The sequence below is a fragment of the Heterocephalus glaber genome, unplaced genomic scaffold (genome assembly GCF_053883595.1).
Source record: "Heterocephalus glaber isolate CG9 unplaced genomic scaffold, H.glaber_assembly_v1.0 deba00000331, whole genome shotgun sequence".
In the NCBI taxonomy this organism is placed as follows: Eukaryota; Metazoa; Chordata; class Mammalia; order Rodentia; family Bathyergidae; genus Heterocephalus; species Heterocephalus glaber.
This window is the reverse complement of record NW_028258142.1, coordinates 31,361,578-31,379,063: the sequence shown is the minus strand read 5'-3', so window position 1 is coordinate 31,379,063 and position 17,486 is coordinate 31,361,578. Positions and strand designations below refer to the sequence as shown.

General features: G+C 37.8%; 1 protein-coding gene across 1 annotated transcript; it reads left to right on the top strand.

Moving 5' to 3' along the window:
• Positions 1-824: 824 nt before the first annotated feature.
• Ska1 (spindle and kinetochore associated complex subunit 1) lies at positions 825-16,058 on the top strand. Its single transcript, XM_004855157.3, has 7 exons — positions 825-1,016; positions 1,695-1,789; positions 4,508-4,632; positions 6,160-6,257; positions 9,468-9,605; positions 13,760-13,929; positions 14,809-16,058. Exons 2-7 carry the CDS (start codon positions 1,705-1,707, stop codon positions 14,955-14,957), a joined length of 765 nt encoding a protein of 254 aa, XP_004855214.1. The 5' UTR covers positions 825-1,016; positions 1,695-1,704; the 3' UTR covers positions 14,958-16,058.
• The last annotated feature ends 1,428 nt before the right edge of the window (positions 16,059-17,486 follow it).

The following is a 17,486-nucleotide window of genomic DNA, read 5'->3' as shown; positions in this document are numbered from 1 at the left end:
GGTGTGCTTGTTATCAGTTTCTGGGTCCCGGAGATTCTTTTCAGGGCTCTTTCGAAGTTCTTGGTATCCAGAATGAAGAAATGGACAAGACTCATGAAAAAAGTAGTGAGGATTTACATTTATTAAAGGTGGGAAAAGAATGCTCTGCAGAGTGAAAACAGGACACTGAGAGAAGCTCACAGTCACCATGAGGTTAATGGTGGGGATTTTTGTCAGATCTAGGCTGTCCTATCAAAAAATCTGTTTGATTCTGCACCAGATTTAAATTAAGAATTGAAAATAGAACTTTCTGATTTGTCCCAAGTGTTCTGTCCATGCATTCTGGGTCTCTGTGATTGACAGGTCAAACACACTTGCTCAGCCAGTTTATTCCACCATAATCTCCACCTCATGCCTTTCTTTTTGGTAGAGAAAATTAAACTCTTGTTTTATAAAATTTTAAATTTGCATTTGCCCTCACAGAGGCTCTGTCTTTTAGCTCATCAATTTGGCTGCTTTTTGGAATTATTTGGGGTATTTTAAAAATAAGCTAAAATTTGGGCCTCACCTTTGGAGTGTCTAATTTCATTGACTTGTGCCCGGCCATTGAGATGAGCAAAAGTTGCCGTGGTGACTATCCCTGCAGCAGATTTTGCACCTTGCCATTTTATCCCTGGAGCTCTCAGGCTATAGTCAGGTAAAGATCAGTGAAGGTTGACTGACAGAGATCACACGTAACCGCCTGGGGTCAGAGTGGCAGTCCGGTGGTCCCAATCAAGCCTGCCCTTTGGACCCGCCCCCAAGCCCGCCTCCCAGACCCGCCCAACTAAAGTCAGGGAAGACCCAGAAACTCCTGCGGCCATTGAGCCTGCGCTCTGGGAGATCGGAAGTACGCTTGCGCACACTTGGCCTGGCGGGTAGTTTGAATTTCACTTCCAGAGCTGCCTCCTGCGATCCCTGGGTACTGACAGAGATTGTAGTTTTCCTAGCTGGCAACTCAGCGACGAGTGGGCTCTTTGGTACCCAACCTGCGCGAGGTAGGAATCTACTGTTGGAGTCCTTGGCCTTGGAGGCAGCCGGATGTGTCATTTGGCAGGTCGGGGCGCGGGGCCGCCCAGCGGGGAGGACTAAACTTGTTATTCTTTGGCTGGAATGGTTGCTTTGGAGCAGTCCCTTCTAGCTTGCCCTCAGAGTGACCAGGAACTGAATTTTTTCCCCTCTCCTCTGTACGGATCTCAGGTTTTGAAGCCCTTGTCCTCAACCCTATCCACAACTCCTTAGGAAAAATGTTTCCCTGGGCCCGTTTGGAAATTAAAGTGTTTCTTTAACATGCAAGTATATTTTTCATTTTTAAATGAAGTACTGTGTTGTGTTATAGATGAATAGTACTTTTGTCTTCCTAAATCATTAAGGTATCACCTAGGATCATTACCTGTAACCTGGTTTGGGGTCCACTAACTGCAGAAGACTGAGATACACGAGTATTGTATTTTGGTTAGAAAATGAATTTGTAGAATTGAAATAAATTGCTTTTTTGTTCTTTCAAGGAAATGTGATTTACTCACTGTTTACCATTCTTGGATTTCGAAAGTGAACAAATTTATCTGGCTTGTCTCCTCCCTCCCTCTTCCTCTCCTAGTTCCTTGTCCCTGCCCCCTTCTCCTCTTCTTCCTCTTTCTTCACCTTTATAAACATGTTTATATTTTTTCATTCAGAGGAGTTAAAATGACCTCGGAGCTGGAACGGTTATGTTGTCATGTTAATGAAAAGATTGGCAATATTAAAAAAACTCTGTCATTAAGAAAGCTTGGTAAGTAAAACAGATTCACTGACTTTAGGTACAAAGTACATTTTGATTATTATTCTATATTTGGTTAAGTGAATGTGTCTTAAAAAGGTAATTTAGATTTCAAGCAGTTTTTAAAACACTTTAGCATCACTCTTTTGACTATTGCAGAAGATACATTGAATGACGAACTAAATATTCACTAGATTTATTTACTTAAGTTCTTCTGAGGCATATCGACCAATAGTAAGTTTTGAAGGTATGTGGCATGCATGGTTCTAGAGCTTAATGGATACACTAAAAGCCAAGGGGAAGAAAAAAACCTTAAAATGGAAAAGATTCACACAGAAGGAAGTAGCTCATAAGCCATATCATAGCCTACTTTGGAATAAGCTTATCTCTATATATCATCAAGGGGCAGCTAATGGAAAATGAAATTAATTTTTAAAATATCCATAAACAGGTCATGCCCATCTTTGAAATATTCTGATGTCCTGAAAAAGGATGATATAGTGAAAATTCAAAGAAACAGATGATCCTTGTCAAGGCTAGTGCCATCCAGTGAAAGAGCAGGCTTGTAAGAACATAAGATGGTGTGTTCTTATTCACCAGATCGGGTACTATGTGACTTTTGGTTCTTCCCCAAAGTCAAAATGACCATGAAAGTTAAATGTTTCGAATCAATTCAAGACACTGAGCCATAACATCACAACTGAAGACACTAAGGAGGACTTAAAGAATTGCTTCAGAAAGGGGCAAGAACAATGGCATATGTGTGTTTGAAGAGAGAAGGAGTATTTTGAGGGGAATTAATGGCAATATGTCTTTATCATAATAAATTTGCACATCAACTTTATTTTTTAATCATAGTAGTACCTTGGTTCAAGAACTTAATTTGTTCCACAGTTTTGGAAAAGTTGGCACATTTATGTTTGTGCAGGAAAGATGGCCACTGTCATGTTTGTCACCCAATGTAGAATTTGCAAACAAAAATACAATTTTGCTAAATGTTTTTGTTTGCAATCCAAATTGTTCTCAAACAAAAGTGTTCATGAACTGAGGTACCTCTGTAATTTGCAGATCTGTAATATTAGATTCAAATGACCCCTCCAAAACAGAGGTCTGGCTGAAACTGCAGACCTGTTAGATTACTACATTGGACAATTGTTATTTTGTAGATGGGGAGAACAATTTGTTTCCATAGCTTACTTAATGAAGCCTGGTAATTTGTACTTTTGGTGCATTACCTTACTAGATGAATCCTATCAAAAGAAGTGAGTTTGTTCAATTGATTGTATTACTATAAATCATAATGAAAGCCCTAAAATTTAAGTGACTATTGTTTTTCTCTTATTACTTGGTTATAAAAATTTGAGATAGCAGTATATAGGGAAGAGATACTGTATCCATCTAGTTATTTAACTCTGAAATTGCTCTCAGTAGGAACATCAGAATTCTTATTTTGTTTTAACAGTTATAAACTGAATGTGAAGAGCAATTCACATTGCTCCATTAGATAAAATAATATACTTCTCATTAAAATGATGAATAGTAGTTAGCATTTACTATGTAGTTTCATATCTTTGCAGTAACCTTAGGCAGTAGGTACTGGTGTCTCTGACTTCTGGCTGAGATATAGCCTCTACTGCCTCCATAATCTACAGAAATGGCCAAAGTATGCTTTTATTTATATGTATCTCATTGTTTGGTTGCCGGAAATGCATATGGAAATATTTAATTGTGAGGATAATTTTTCTTTTGTGTTTTTGTTCTCTTAAATTATTAAATTACTTTATTTCTAGGGAGGAAGGGACTCAGATTTTCTCATCAAATTTATGAAGCTAGAGAGAGGTGCTAGGAGATGGGGCTGGGAAGATGACAACATGCTGCTTTGTATATGTCTCATGTTTTATTTTCCAGAGTTATCACTAGCCTGTGACTTTTTATGTTCTTCTTTTCTGGTTAGCAACTTTGAGTAGTGTATAAAGTATAAATATGAATCCCAAACTTATATTCCAAATTTCCAAAGAGAACTCTCAACCTTACCCCCACTCCATCCACATGCACACCTGAGGGCCAGTCCAAAACATAAGGTTATTTCCCTGGCCTTTTTAGACTTTTTCAGGACATACTTTCAGTGAAGAGGGATCCTGATCCCATTTGAGATAGTCATTTCCAACCCTGTGTTTTGAGGCCTCAAAACCTTGGATCTAGTCCTCCTTAAAGTGAAATATATCCAGTTTCTGAGTCTGACAGCCTTCTCTTCAGTATCCCTCTGCACCCCCTAGGATGGAGCTGCAGCAGCATCAGCTCACAAATGATGCTTCATCTGTGGGTCCCTCTTCATTTTGGATCCCTTGGAAATTTAACTAATTATTGTGACAGCTCAGCTAGGCATGTAGAAAGGTGTTTCTTTTATTTAGTATTTCTAGGTGTTTTATTATAGTGGAAGACTTTGCCAGAAACAAAAGCAGGAACATTTTGTAGATGCCCCCCACCCCCACACTTCTCTTCCATATTACTTTGAAATGAGGTTTTCAGATTATCCATGGAAACAGGTCCTAGGGCTGAAGCAAAAGTCCTTTCTCTACCCTCCATGTCTCTAAAGTTTGGCTCTCTGTCCCAAGAGTTTTCATGGGTATATATATATATAATATAATATATATACACACACACATTCACACACACACACATACATACATATATATAATTATGCTTTGTTTTCTACTTTGCTTATAACAGGCCAGGAACCTACCTTGAAGACTGTATTAAATAAAATAGGAGATGAGATCATTATAGTAAATGAACTTCTAAATAAACTTGAATTGGAAATTCAATATCAAGAACAAACCAACAGTTCACTCAAGGTAATGCTTTTCTAATGAAGCAAAAAAAAAGGCAACAATTAAAGCTGTCTAATCAAGTAATTTGTAAGATCTTTTAGTTTATAATGTTCTTAGTTTTGTAAATTACTAATGGTATAGAGTGCCATTTGTGTTTTATGTTCCTAGTATAATGGATTCTGGGGCTCCAGAGCCATTTCTTTATGCTGATGGCCAGAGGAATTATACTTTATGAAAAAAAGTAGGTTTTCTAAATAATTCTTGGTAGGATTAATATAAACAAATGGTATCCAGGAGAGTGATGTATAAAGAACATCCTCTTGGAGGAGATGTGGATTCTCACTTTGGCTGTTTTTGACACCCTGTGTCATCCTGAGAAAACCATCTCAATTCTTGGGATCTGAGGATCTTCATTTGAACAATAATATGGGGCTGTTTGCTAGCTCTCTTTCTGCATTTCTATATTTTTATAAAATATAATATAAGTATTCTTCAATAAAGAAAAACTTGAGCCTCACATGCACATTTTGTTCTAAATAAGACTTCTAATTAATTTCAACTAATACAAGTTTTGTGTACTTATATTCAGTCTGCACTATAATTACCTCATGCAGTTGTTAGAACTATTGAAGTGCTTAATAGAATTGCACAACATAGCCTATGGTCACATTCAACTTTGTAACACTTAAGATCTGTAAATATTTTCAGCTATAGCAGTGGGCATGTTTGTGCCTATCCTACTATTAGTCAAAATGAAATTAGTGTCTATGAGTATCACTTAGCTCTTCAAAAGGAAGATGTCATAAATTCAATATTGGTATTTCAGTTCTAACCTATCCAAGAACACCCAGGGTTTGATGTGGGTCTAGAGAATATTCAAGGGAAAATTGAAAGTCAGATGACAAGAATCCAAAGGCACAGAATATTTTTCTTATTAAATTTTGCATAAGTTCATTGTCTCAAGTTCTAGGGGAAGTTAAAGGAAAAAAACACAGTTAAGAAATTTTTATTAAGCTGGAATATAAAAATTGATGTGGAAGTCATTCCAGGCTGCATCTCATGCTTGTCATCTGTGTGGGCATTCTTGCTCTGGTGCTGTCATGTAGGGAACATGGGGAATGTGTGCTAAAAGCACACAACAAAAGCAATTTGCTAGAATGAAAAACATCAATCTTTTCATCTATTTCTTGCCTCGGTTAAAGTAGTTGTAAAGTAGTTGCCTTGTAGCTGTAATGTGATTACAAAGATTGTCCTCTGAAAAATCCAATAGAGAAAAATATATCACCATCCAAAAAACAGCTCTAGAATCCAATCCCCTCACCTCCCCCTAGGGATTGGACCTATGGTCTCATACATGCTAGGAAAATGCTCTACCACTGAGATACATTGCCAGTCCCAAATCTCCTTGTTTTTTTGTCTGTTTTTGTTTTATTAAATATTGTTGCATTCACAGTCACTGTGGTTATGGCTCATAGTCTTTTCTGTCTTTATAATATCTTACGACATAGGGAGGAAAGAAGCTTATTCATGAGCATTTTTAAAAAATTTTAGGAACTCTGTCACTCTCTTGAAGAAGATTATAAGGATGTAGAACATCTGAATGAAAACATTCCTTCCCATTTGCCTCCAGTGACAGTAACCCAGAACTTGTAAGTATATTTATGATTATTCTTACTGTCTAGATTTATAAACCCATGTAAACAAATACCTCAAAGCCTTTTCCTGAATCATGTACTTGCAGTTTTGTTGATTACTCAGTTTTTTGTCACTTGCACCAGAAACAACATTATGACTCCCTATGTTGACCAATTTTCTTTTATTTTTTATTTTTGGTACTGGGGATTGAACTTGGGTCCTTCCGCTTGCGAGGCAGGCCGCGGAACCACTGAGCTAAATCCCCAGCCGTGTTGACCAATTTTCTTATTCTACATCTTTGAGAGAAATGTCTACCTTTCCTGAGAGCAAGGCTCCTTAGGCTCTCTTCCCGCTTGTTCTTCCCCTTAGAGCAGTTTCCCAAACTCAGCCTCATTACCTTTTGAGGTCAGTTCTTTGTTGTGACAATGGAAAAAGTCTTCAGACATTGCCAAATGTCCTTTTTGGGCAAAATCTCCCTGACCCTTGAGAACCAGTGCCTTAGGTTAGAATCAGCCTGTTGAACTTCCCTTCTGAAAAATAGCCAGAGGAACAATAAACCTGCTCTTCTTCTGTCCCCCACATCCATTCTGGTTCTCTCTGTCTCTTCACTGGCAGTGTATGTTTGTGTTTGCCTTTGTCTCAGAGCCCCTACTGTCTGGCTTTTGGCTGTCATTACCACCATGCTTGTGAACCTGATTGCTTTCAGTTCACAAAGAAATCTGAAGTCCTTTAGGCCCAATTCTGTTTTCCAGATCTCACGTTGGTTACCCGTTTTGTTTTGAGATTGTATTGTGCCCTGGACTGCCACTGTGCTTTCTTTCCTGTCATTCCATATCCCTGAGGTGGCTGCCTCTCCTTCTCTTCCCTTTCTTAAATTAAAAGTGTTACCTGAAGCTGTTTCACTCCTGCTTACCTGACCCCACTGTCAATGCTCTCAAATGTCCAGCTGCAGCCTTGATGTGATATCTATTTCTGGTGATTTCTTGGCTTTCAGGGAATTTGTTGAGGGAATTATTTCTCTTCAAACTTTGCAATTCTAAGGCTGGACTCACTAACTCTCTAGTTATCTATCCATCCAAACTGTTTCCCCTCATCCTCCTGTCACCTGAGCAGGGACTTGGCACCTTCATCCTGTCATACTCTCTTAGCCATTACCTATCCATTCTGCCTCTCCTTTGTTCTCATTGCCTGGCTCTGAGTAGGATCTTCCATCATCTTTTGTCTCTCTGATTTGCAAAGTCCTATATTTTGTCTTTCCAGTACAGTATATTTTTATTTCCATCTCTCCAGTCCTCGGCCACCAAAAGTTTAGCTCTAAAAAGTGCTTTGAATAGATAAAAACATTTCATGGCTAAGTTAGTTTTTGAAATGTTCCATATGTACAGGAAAGTGATTGAAATATTTAAATTAAATATTAAATAAATTAAAGAATAATAAACATCTATGTATCTACTAGTCAGGTTAAGAAACCGGACATTACCAATACCTTAAAACACTTTTTCTGGTGCAGACCTGCCTTTTGTCACAGAGGTAATCACTCTCCTGGCCTTTATGATAATCTTGCCTTTACATTTGTGTTTCCATAAAGAGAATATTGATTAAACTTGAAAAGTTGAAAGGCAGCCACAAGCCTTGGAACATAGGAAAAGAGCCACAGTCATGTTGATGGTTGAAGGTCTCCAGGAGCTCAACAGTGTCCCTAGGCGTGATCAGGGTGGTTGGAATTTTCCTGCAAGAAGAGGAGACTAGTGGGCAAGGTCATGAGTGAATATTATGGAACAGAGGTTGTCAGAGGGTATCTGTCATGGTAGATATGGGCTATCAAACAGGAATGTGGCTAGGAGAATGGGAGCTCAATATGGCCTACCTCCAGCTCTCAGGGCTGGGTCAAAACAGAACCTTTCTGTAGGTTGAAAAGGTGTTTTCTACTGATACACACAGCAGGGCATGCAGAAACAACTGAGAACTTCCTCAGCACATAATTGAGATAAATACAGGAAAAAAATCACTTCATGGAGTCTTATGTTAGCAATTTATGTTAGAATGATGGCGACTTCTCATTGGATATTTTTGTCTTGACAGTCCACAACACCCAGTCAGGCCTGGCTATGCTGTGTCTGGTTGTCTCCTGTCATCTTGGGTTCTCATTTGTTATGTTTCTGGGGATCTTTTTGGCTTACTTCTGTGTTGGATCTACTGTTTCCTGTAACCAGTGTCTTCTTTTTGAAAGCAGTCAAGCCACTACGGCAACAGAAGTCTATTTTTTTCGCTGGCACTTAACCTAGAACAGTGGTGATGAAACTACGGTACATGTGCCAAAATGGGCTGTTTGTATCATTGAAAATTTTAAAAGATTTGCCATCATTGATCTAGAAGTTACAGCCTGTTTATAGACTTCATTTACTAGTGGAATGGGAGTTATATTAGGCTTCTCACTAAATAAAATTGGGCAGACTGAATCCAAAGGTGACCCATGGTTATTGCTAGCAATTAAAATGAGTGTGCAATAAGCAGTGACTGACAGCAACCAACGAGATAAATTAGAATAAGTGGAAGATGATGTTTGTACATTCAGATCTGTGGAAGTCAGGGAGAGGTGCTGTTTGGATCTAAGACTGTTCAACTCTTTATATATTGACTTTGAGGAGCCAGTGGGACTCTTGATGAAGATGTCTAGCATAGGGCCAGGGATTTAGCTCAGTGGTTCCTCCTCCTGCCTCGCAAGCGGAAAGACCCGAGTTCAATCCCCAGTACCAAAAAAAAAATGTCTAGCATAAGCCAGGCATGGTGGTGCATACCTATAATCCCAGCTACTTGGGAGGCTCAGCCTGGAATATAGGAAATTCAAAGCCTGTCTGCATAATTTAGTAAGACCCTTTCATAAAATTAACAAGTCTAGGCCTGTAGCTTAGCGGTGGAACACTTGCCTACTTACCTAGCATGTACAAGGACTTAGGTTCCATCTCCAGTACTGAAAAAAAAGAATCTAACATATATCCTACGTATACCATGTTTTGGATATCTTAAGTCATTATAGCTATATTATTGAAGATTTAGAGAAATTTTTAATATTCTTTTCATTATTTAGATGTAGGTATAGAAAAACTTGACTAAAAACTTATTATTACAGAATGAATTATGTGTTTAATGATTATTTTCAGTTGAGAAAAATTTCCAGTATGCTGCTTCATTCTGACAATTACCTGTATTACTCCACTCTGTAGGGTTAATGGATCCGATCTTGACTCTGAAGAACCAGCCAAAGTTGAGCAACCTGAATCCACAAAGAAGCCTCCAAAAGAACAAAAAATTATTAAAGAAATGCTATTTATATCTACTGATGAGTTCAATGGAGTTCCTTCGTAAGTATTTAAGATAAATTTTAATGTTGAACTCTATAACAGTCAACATAATGATTGTTTAAATTATAAAGCTTGATCATATTAATTATAATATGCTTTGTTCAAATATTGATCTTGTCTACAATAGTTTTCACAAGCCCATCAAAACCTGCTTCATTTCTGTTAAAGAGTTGACTTGTAATATTTCCTTTTGATTTTGGAGTTTCCATCCTTGCTTTCTTTGTAGATCTGTTCTTGCATTTTTGTCCTTTTAAAATTAAAGTCCTTAAGCTGGGCATGGTGGTGCACACCTGTGATCCCAGCACTCAGGAGGCTGAAGCAGGAGGATAGCAGTGAGTTCAAGGCCAGCCTAGGCTATTCAGTGAGTTTGAGGCTAGCCTGGACTACACAGTAAGACTCTGTCTCAAAAAGAAAAAAAAAAAAATTAAAGTCCTTAGCATATTAAACAAAGTTATTTGAATTAGTGGTTGATACTCTCAAAATACATCATTTCTGAGTCTGCTTCTGATGCTTGCTTTGTCTCTTCAGGCTGTTTTTTCTTATACCTTATAATTTTTTATTGCAAGCTAGACAAGGTTTAGTCTCCAGCACCAAAAAAGAAAAGGAAAGTAAGCTGGACGAAATACATCCATTCATTAAGACAAACTGAAGAATACAGGCTTTTAGTGTGAAGCTCTATGTTGCTGTGTTTAGGAGATGGGCTGTAGATGTCAAGAAGATTGAATTTCTTCTAGTTTCTATTTCATCTCTCCTGTTGTCTCTGGTTTTCCTAGAAACTCATTCTTCATTACTGAATAGGTTTGGTGTCTTGTATCTTGCTCAAAAGATATCTTCTATCTTTAATCTATTGCTAATGTACTGGAAACTTGTCTGGTGTGGTGATACTATAGATGAGAAGTGTTCTATCATTAATGACTGAATCTCAGAGTTTTTGTGGGTTTAACTCTGAGCTGTGACCTTCTGGTGTATCTCTAAGCTAGAGGGGGCTCATTGTCATCAAGTTGTCTGATTACTCTTGCCCTAGGTCCCTTCAGGCTCTGGTAAAATGTCTTCCCTTGAGGACAGGTCTTTGTTTTAGAGAACAGAACTGCTGTAGTAGTAATTCACACTGGTTACCTGGTCTATCTCAAAATGATATATTTTCCTTCATTGTTGCTAAAGCTCAAGAGAATTTTTCTCTGGATTTAACCATGAAAACCTGAGGTTGGGGATGTCTTAAAGATAAAATTCATGAGAGTATAGGGGCTTGGTAAAGTGAGTGCTTAGGAGTTTTCAGGTCTCAAGCTAGTCCAAAATGAGCCTCAGCAATTTGTTAGCTACTGTTTAAATATTCCTATAGTTACTAGTTCCAGTGGCTTCTAGCATTACCAATTTTCTCCTCCCTCTGAGCTCTTGACCTGAGGACAATAAAGAATGAAGTCCACAGCCATAATAGTGAGGAATGAACCAAATGTACTTTATTAGAAAAGTTTTCGCTAGCCAGGGCTTCAAGAGAGGACATGGAGGAGGTGCCCAAGTTGAGGGGTAGGCTGCTGGTCAGAACAGACTTTACTTGCACTCCAACTTCTGGGGCCTATCTCAGTTTACCCCAGGCTCTTGCCCTTTGAAACACTGTGGGTACCATTTTTAGCTAGGCCTCTGATGTCAGAACAGATTTCCCCAGCACAGCACTCCAACTTCCCTGGGAAGAATTCAGTGAGCCTTTTACCCTTGTGTTCCAAGTTTCTAGAGCTTATCTTGGTTCACTCAGGTGTTTGTCTTAACTGCCTATTTTTTGTCTAATTCCTGGTCTCACTAGGAAGCTGTGATTTTCTTTTTCTTTTTTTTGTATTTGCTTGTTTCTCCAGTTTTGGGGCAGTGCTTTGCTCCATACCCTCAATTTTGTGATGGCTGTAGGAAGAATTATTGTACTAATTTTCATTTTGTTCATGTGAGGGCTGGAATGATGGCTTCTTGGCTCTTTACATGTCAGAGCTTTACAAACCAGTTTTTATTTCTGTTAATGGTATGTAAAAATACTCTTAACCATCTGACCTTTGCTCATCTTACCTGCTGTTTTAAAAATTGTTGCCACTTAGTCACTTGAAAAATATCTGGCTATTTTATAATTCTGAGACTAGGGATTGACAATTCTCTTTAATTTTTTTTTTATTGATCATTTCCCCTTATTTTTAGCTTTGTTTTCATGAAATGGTTTCACACGATGATGCTATTCAGATTTGCTTATTGTGGTTGCTGCATATCAGCTGAGTTAAAGGGAAGAGCAAAGGGTTACAAGGAACAGTGAAGTGAAAGAGTTTAGAAAATGATTTTGTGAAAAGTTGAAGGAAATTAGAATAGCTGTGGTAGAGTATTCATTTTTAAACTAGGGATTTGTATAGTAAATGAGATAAAATGAGATTAGGATAAACTTATTTATTTATTTAAAGTTAATACTGAGGATGGAATTAAAAGTGGGAAATGTTGGCAGGGATGGAGACTGAGTATTGAGGAAATAAAGGGCATAGTCAAGAAGACTTGAAGGAATTTATCAGTGCATTGTGGAAAGCAATGGTATCAAGTGTTTGGAAAATGTTAGAAAAAGCAGATCTGAAAAATTGAATTTTGAAATGAAAAGTAATGAAAATGAATGTTTTTGGAAAGATGAACATTCTCCTTTAAATTCCTTTATTGTTTTATATTAAAGAACTTGTGTTTCAAAACTGCCACTTCGAATAGAAACTCTTCAGGCAGAGTTTAAGATAATGAACCCACAATTTGTTGAGGGGAAGACTGAGGCAATCATTAAGTTTTGGTTTTGGTGTGTCCTAACCCCTCAAAATTGAGAATCTCCTATTTTTATTCTAAGACTAGATCCATGGTGACAGTGAGGACAGACAAGAATGAGATCCAGGTTGATGGCAGAAGTTAAAGAAATGTTTTGAAAGAATTTGAGCTAGCCCATAAAAAAAAGCATGCTACTCACTGATTCTCTACCTTTGTGCTTAAATTGAGAAGCTTCTCATGCTTTATATCTCTTGACCCATCAGTTCTGTGTCTTAATGTCATCTTCTGGTTTTCTTTGTCTACTTTTATCTTCTCTTCCTTCTCTTCTTTCTTTTTTTAACCCTCTCTACATACATAACAGTTTTTCCAGAAAACTCGTGTGAGGTGTATACTTTCTCAACATTTAAAATTTTCTTTCTTTTGCACACTTTAAAAAATTTTTAAAATAAAGTTGTATCTTGCAGTTATTCAGTCTGTTTGAAATAGAATTCGAGAACTTGTTTTAAGTTGTAGTATTGATACAGGAGATGAAATATGAAAATATTATATCTCCCAACCCGTTAGATATCTTATATGCCAATTCATGTTCTCTGAAAATAAAAAAATGAATTCTAGGAACAACAGAGGTTAAGAGTAGTAAAATATTTATGAGAAGATAGCTCTTGAGAGCCAGGAGAGGACCCGAATGAGTAGGCAGGGACCCCACTTTCCAGGGAAGTTTTATAGAGCAAAACCCTTGTTACAACATGGGTTATAGCTATGATCAGCCAATAAGGTTGCAAGTAACATCACTTAAGTAATAATGAGCCAGTGGGGAAGCAAGTCCCATAGTAAGAGTACTTGGAAAAAACAAAGAACTTCTGAGGGAGGTGATGGATCTGGGGTCTTGGTCACCCACTGAGGCAACTGATGCCAAGCTAGACTGTACTAGACCAGGTGTTATCACTTACCTCATCCCTTGGGAAGGTATGTAGGCCTGGTCCTTGTGTCATTATTGTGAGGCCTGGCCTCCAGCTGATGTGTCTCCAGCCACAGTTGTAGTGTTTTTACCTTTTGTCTTGACTGTCGCAAGGGCTCAGTCTTGTCTGACTGCCTATTATATTTCTGTCTAACTTAGTGGTCTGTAATAGTATTAATACTGTGTAGGTAGAAAATAGAGATTAAGGCACTCAGGTATAATTAGGGAAGGTGGACATTGATATGTTGTCATCTCTGTTTAATTTTTAGCTAGTGAGGTGTGTCTGGACTATTCAGAAGTTGATATAGTTGTTTTTATAAAGGATACTTTATAAAGTATACTTTGATACTGTACAAAGTTATAGTATTTATGTTTTTCAAAGAAAGTAATTTGTGTAGTGATTTTTTAAAAATATATAATTTTTTTACAGGTACATGAAATCCCGCTTAACTTATTGTCAAATTAATGATGTTATTAAAGAAATCAACAAGGCGGTAGTTAACAAATATAAGATTGTTCATCAACCAAAAAAGTCTATGAATTCTGTAACCAGAAATCTCTATCAAAGATTTATCAATGAAGAAACAAAGGACACTAAAGGTAAAATGATACTATATATCTGTGCATATATCAACTGGAGTGTAATTGATCATGAGAAACAAAGCTCATTCTAGAAAATTCTAACGCAAGAGAGTTAATCCTCAACCATGGATAGTTTTCCAACTGGGGAAATTTGTCATGCTGGAGACATTTTGGTGGTAACAGCTGGGATAGGGGACAGAGATGCTACCCTACAATGCACAGGGCAACCCCCAGAATGTCTTCAGTGCTCAAACTGAGAAATGCTGCTTTAGAGTCTCTTATGAAACTATATCCAATGTTTTAGAAGAATAGTAGTGATAACAGTTAATTATGCACTTACTGTTGTGCTAAGGGGTTTAGTCCTCATAGTGTCCTTCTCTACTGGCCCCCTTTTTTAGATAGGGTATTTCTATTTAGTCCAGGCTAGCTGTGGACTCGCTATGTCAGACTGCCTCGAATTCGTGATTCTTTTGTCTCAGTCTCCTGAGTGCTGACATTATAGGCAGGGGCCACTGTACCCAGCTTTCCTTATTCCATTTTGTAGACTACACAAAGATTGTTTAACTTATGTAAGTCATCCAGCTGAGTGGTAGAGCTCCTATGAGTTCCATTCTGTTAACCTCTACTGCATAATGCCTCTGGACAAGTGAGTTGTTCTGGAGGTATCAACTGATAGCTAGTAAGCTAATAAGCAGGGCTACAGTGCTAAAATGCTACAGTAATACCATGCAACTTCAGTTGATAGAATAATTATTTTATCAAGAATACAATTTCTGATGTTGATTGGATAATGACAGTAAGAATGATTAATGCCATTCATAGTCACAATTTAGTACCTTAAAGACTCATCTTAAAAGTTGGCCTTAAAAAAGTTAGCATTAATTTCTTTATTTTCAGGTCATTTTTTTATAGTGGAAGCTGACATAAAGGAGTTCACAACTCTGAAGGCTGACAAGAGATTTCATGTGATCCTGAATATTTTGCGACACTGCCGGAGGCTGTCAGAGGTCCGAGGGGGAGGACTTACCCGTTATGTCATAACCTGAGGCCTTTGCTTAGAACTGACAGGCAGTAGGGCATAGAGGCTAGTCCTGTAACCATCATACGTATAATCTCTTCGGCTTTTTAAATTTTCTATTCCTCTTATTTTACAGAAATAAAACCTTTTTGGATAATATATATTTTCACAATTTACTTCCTTTTGACAAATATTTATCCACCTGCCACATAAGGCTCCATAGTAGGCATGTAATAGAATTTTAACAATTCTGTCTAGTTTTGTGTTTAGTGGACAATGCTGCACACCCCAATAAGATCAGTATAGATAAGATATTGGAAGAAAAAAGGCCAAGAAGATAAATAAGGTCAAGGATACCTAGGCCCTTTGGAATTAAAGGTTATGAGTGTCTAAATTCTATCCAAGACATTTCAGTTTACAGGTGGACTTCCTTCAAGTTGTTCTGGAGGTAGTTTATCCATCTGATTATTACACTTTCCCATATGTCCTTAGGGAGCAGCTTACCAGTCATCAGTTAAACCAGTCTGTAGACGTCAATCTGTAATGAAAGTGTGTTGAGATGCTGTGATATTGCAGTTTAATAAGAAATATATATTATATCTTCATCCTCAGTTCCTTGTTCAGAGCTCCAAAAAACCTTGTAATATCCTGATTCGTAGCAGTAATTCTTTTGTTCTGCAGGTCTTTGACCTCAATTCCTGACATGACACAAAGCTCTTTAATCTCTCCAAAATGTCTCTTGATAGGAATGTTTTTTGTTTGAATGAGGTGATTCTTGGTGGGCACCAATATAGTTTCAGGATGGAGTCTTGTCATGAAGACCAAGCCATGACTTGAAACTTCTAATTGTCAGCACTCCCTACCCCTTGGGACAAGGGCTGAGATTGAGTTAATAATCAGTCATCTGATGTGATGAAGCCATAAAAATCCCTAAACTGTGGAGTTCCTAGAGCTTCCAAACTGTGGGCACATTGATGTGCCTGGAGGACAGTGTACTCTACCTTTATGAGGGCAGAAGCTCCTGTGCTCAGGACCCTCCTGGACCTTACCTATTGTACATCTTCTTCGGCTGCTCATCTATATCCTTTATAATACCCTTTATAATAAACTGATAATCATAAGAAGAGTATTTCTTTGAGTTCTGTGAGTCATTCTAGAAAATTATCAAACTCATAATGGTGGTGTTGTGGGGACCCTGATTTGTAGATAATTTGGACATTCTGAAGTGTGGGTAACCACTAGTGATTGGTGTCTGAAGTGAGGACAGTCTTGTGGAACTGAACCCAAAACCTGTGGTATGAGATAAATTGAAGGACACTCAGTTGGTATCCAGAGTTGGAGGATTGGTTAGTATGGGGAAAAAACCACACACACACACACACTTGGAATCAGAATTATTACATGAATGTAATGTAGAAAAAATGGATTTTCTCTGGTAATATGAAAATGATGACAAAATAATGTGTGAGCAGGTTGATAGGTGTCATGGAAAGATGGGTAATTGGTTTGTAAGAATTGAACTGTGTTCTGCACATGGGGAGACTGCTCATTCAAGGCTGTGCCATATGCTTGAGTACATCGCTGTTGTGGAGAAAAAACATATCTCCAGCCCTGTGGTTTAGTTAAAACCACCACTGTGATGACCACAGAGTGCATTATGTGCCCTGCAGACTTACCCTTTTTTTCTTCTTAATTTACGTGGAGGCAAACTTATATTTTTATGTCCTGATTTAAAAAGAAATAATGGCATCGTCTTTTGTTTTTAAGTCTTGGTTGATTTTTTTCTCTGAATCATTTTTCCGTATGAAAAATATTTTCTGTTTAAAATACAAAAGGTGTCATCAAGTTAGATTCATTTTTGCTAATTGCATACTGAGGGGAATAATTAATCTATTTTGACCACTAGTGCATGATCAATTTATTACATTGATCAATTTATTACATTGATCAATTTATTACATTAATTTGGGTGTGTAATTGATAAAATATTCCTCAAAGCATAACAAAAGCATTAATTTTAAAACAAACTAAGCTCTGTTGCTTGAATTTCATTTTCAAGTAAAACAACAGACTTATTCTATTTAATTCATTTCTAAATAACATTTTAGATGTAATTTTGAGAGAAGTTGGGAGTCCTGGTCTCTTCTCTCCGTTCCACTCTTTGCCCTTTCTTTGCTCTTCATCTGCTCATGGGAATATAGCCTGGCAAGCTGGCTCCAGCTGGATCCTGCAGAGCCCGAGGCCTGGTTTGCCACCTTCTGCTCTCACTAGCTTGAAGTCCTAGGCAGAAGCATTGGGAGTGGCCATCTGGAATCTCCTTAGGCTCCGGTACATGTTGGGCAATAAGAAGGTACCCAAAAGCAAGTGGGAATGTCCCTGGAACCAAGGCTGGCTGATTGCCGTATAACAGGCCAGTTAAGTTGACAGACAAGATGTTGAGGCAAGGACGGTAACTTTATTCAAAAAGCTGACTGGTAAAGGATATGAAGAACTCTTGTTCCAAGTCTGTCTTGCCGGGAAACTGATTTAGAAGCAAGTTATGTTGGTGGGCAATCAG

Coding starts and splice junctions, on each gene's coding strand:
- Ska1 (XM_004855157.3), top strand. CDS start 1,705: ATGACCTCGGAGCTGGAACGGTTATGTTGTCATGTTAATGAAAAGATT. Junction 1,790..4,507: donor TCTGTCATTAAGAAAGCTTG/GTAAGTAAAACA, acceptor TGCTTATAACAG/GCCAGGAACCTACCTTGAAG. Junction 4,633..6,159: donor AAACCAACAGTTCACTCAAG/GTAATGCTTTTC, acceptor AAAAAATTTTAG/GAACTCTGTCACTCTCTTGA.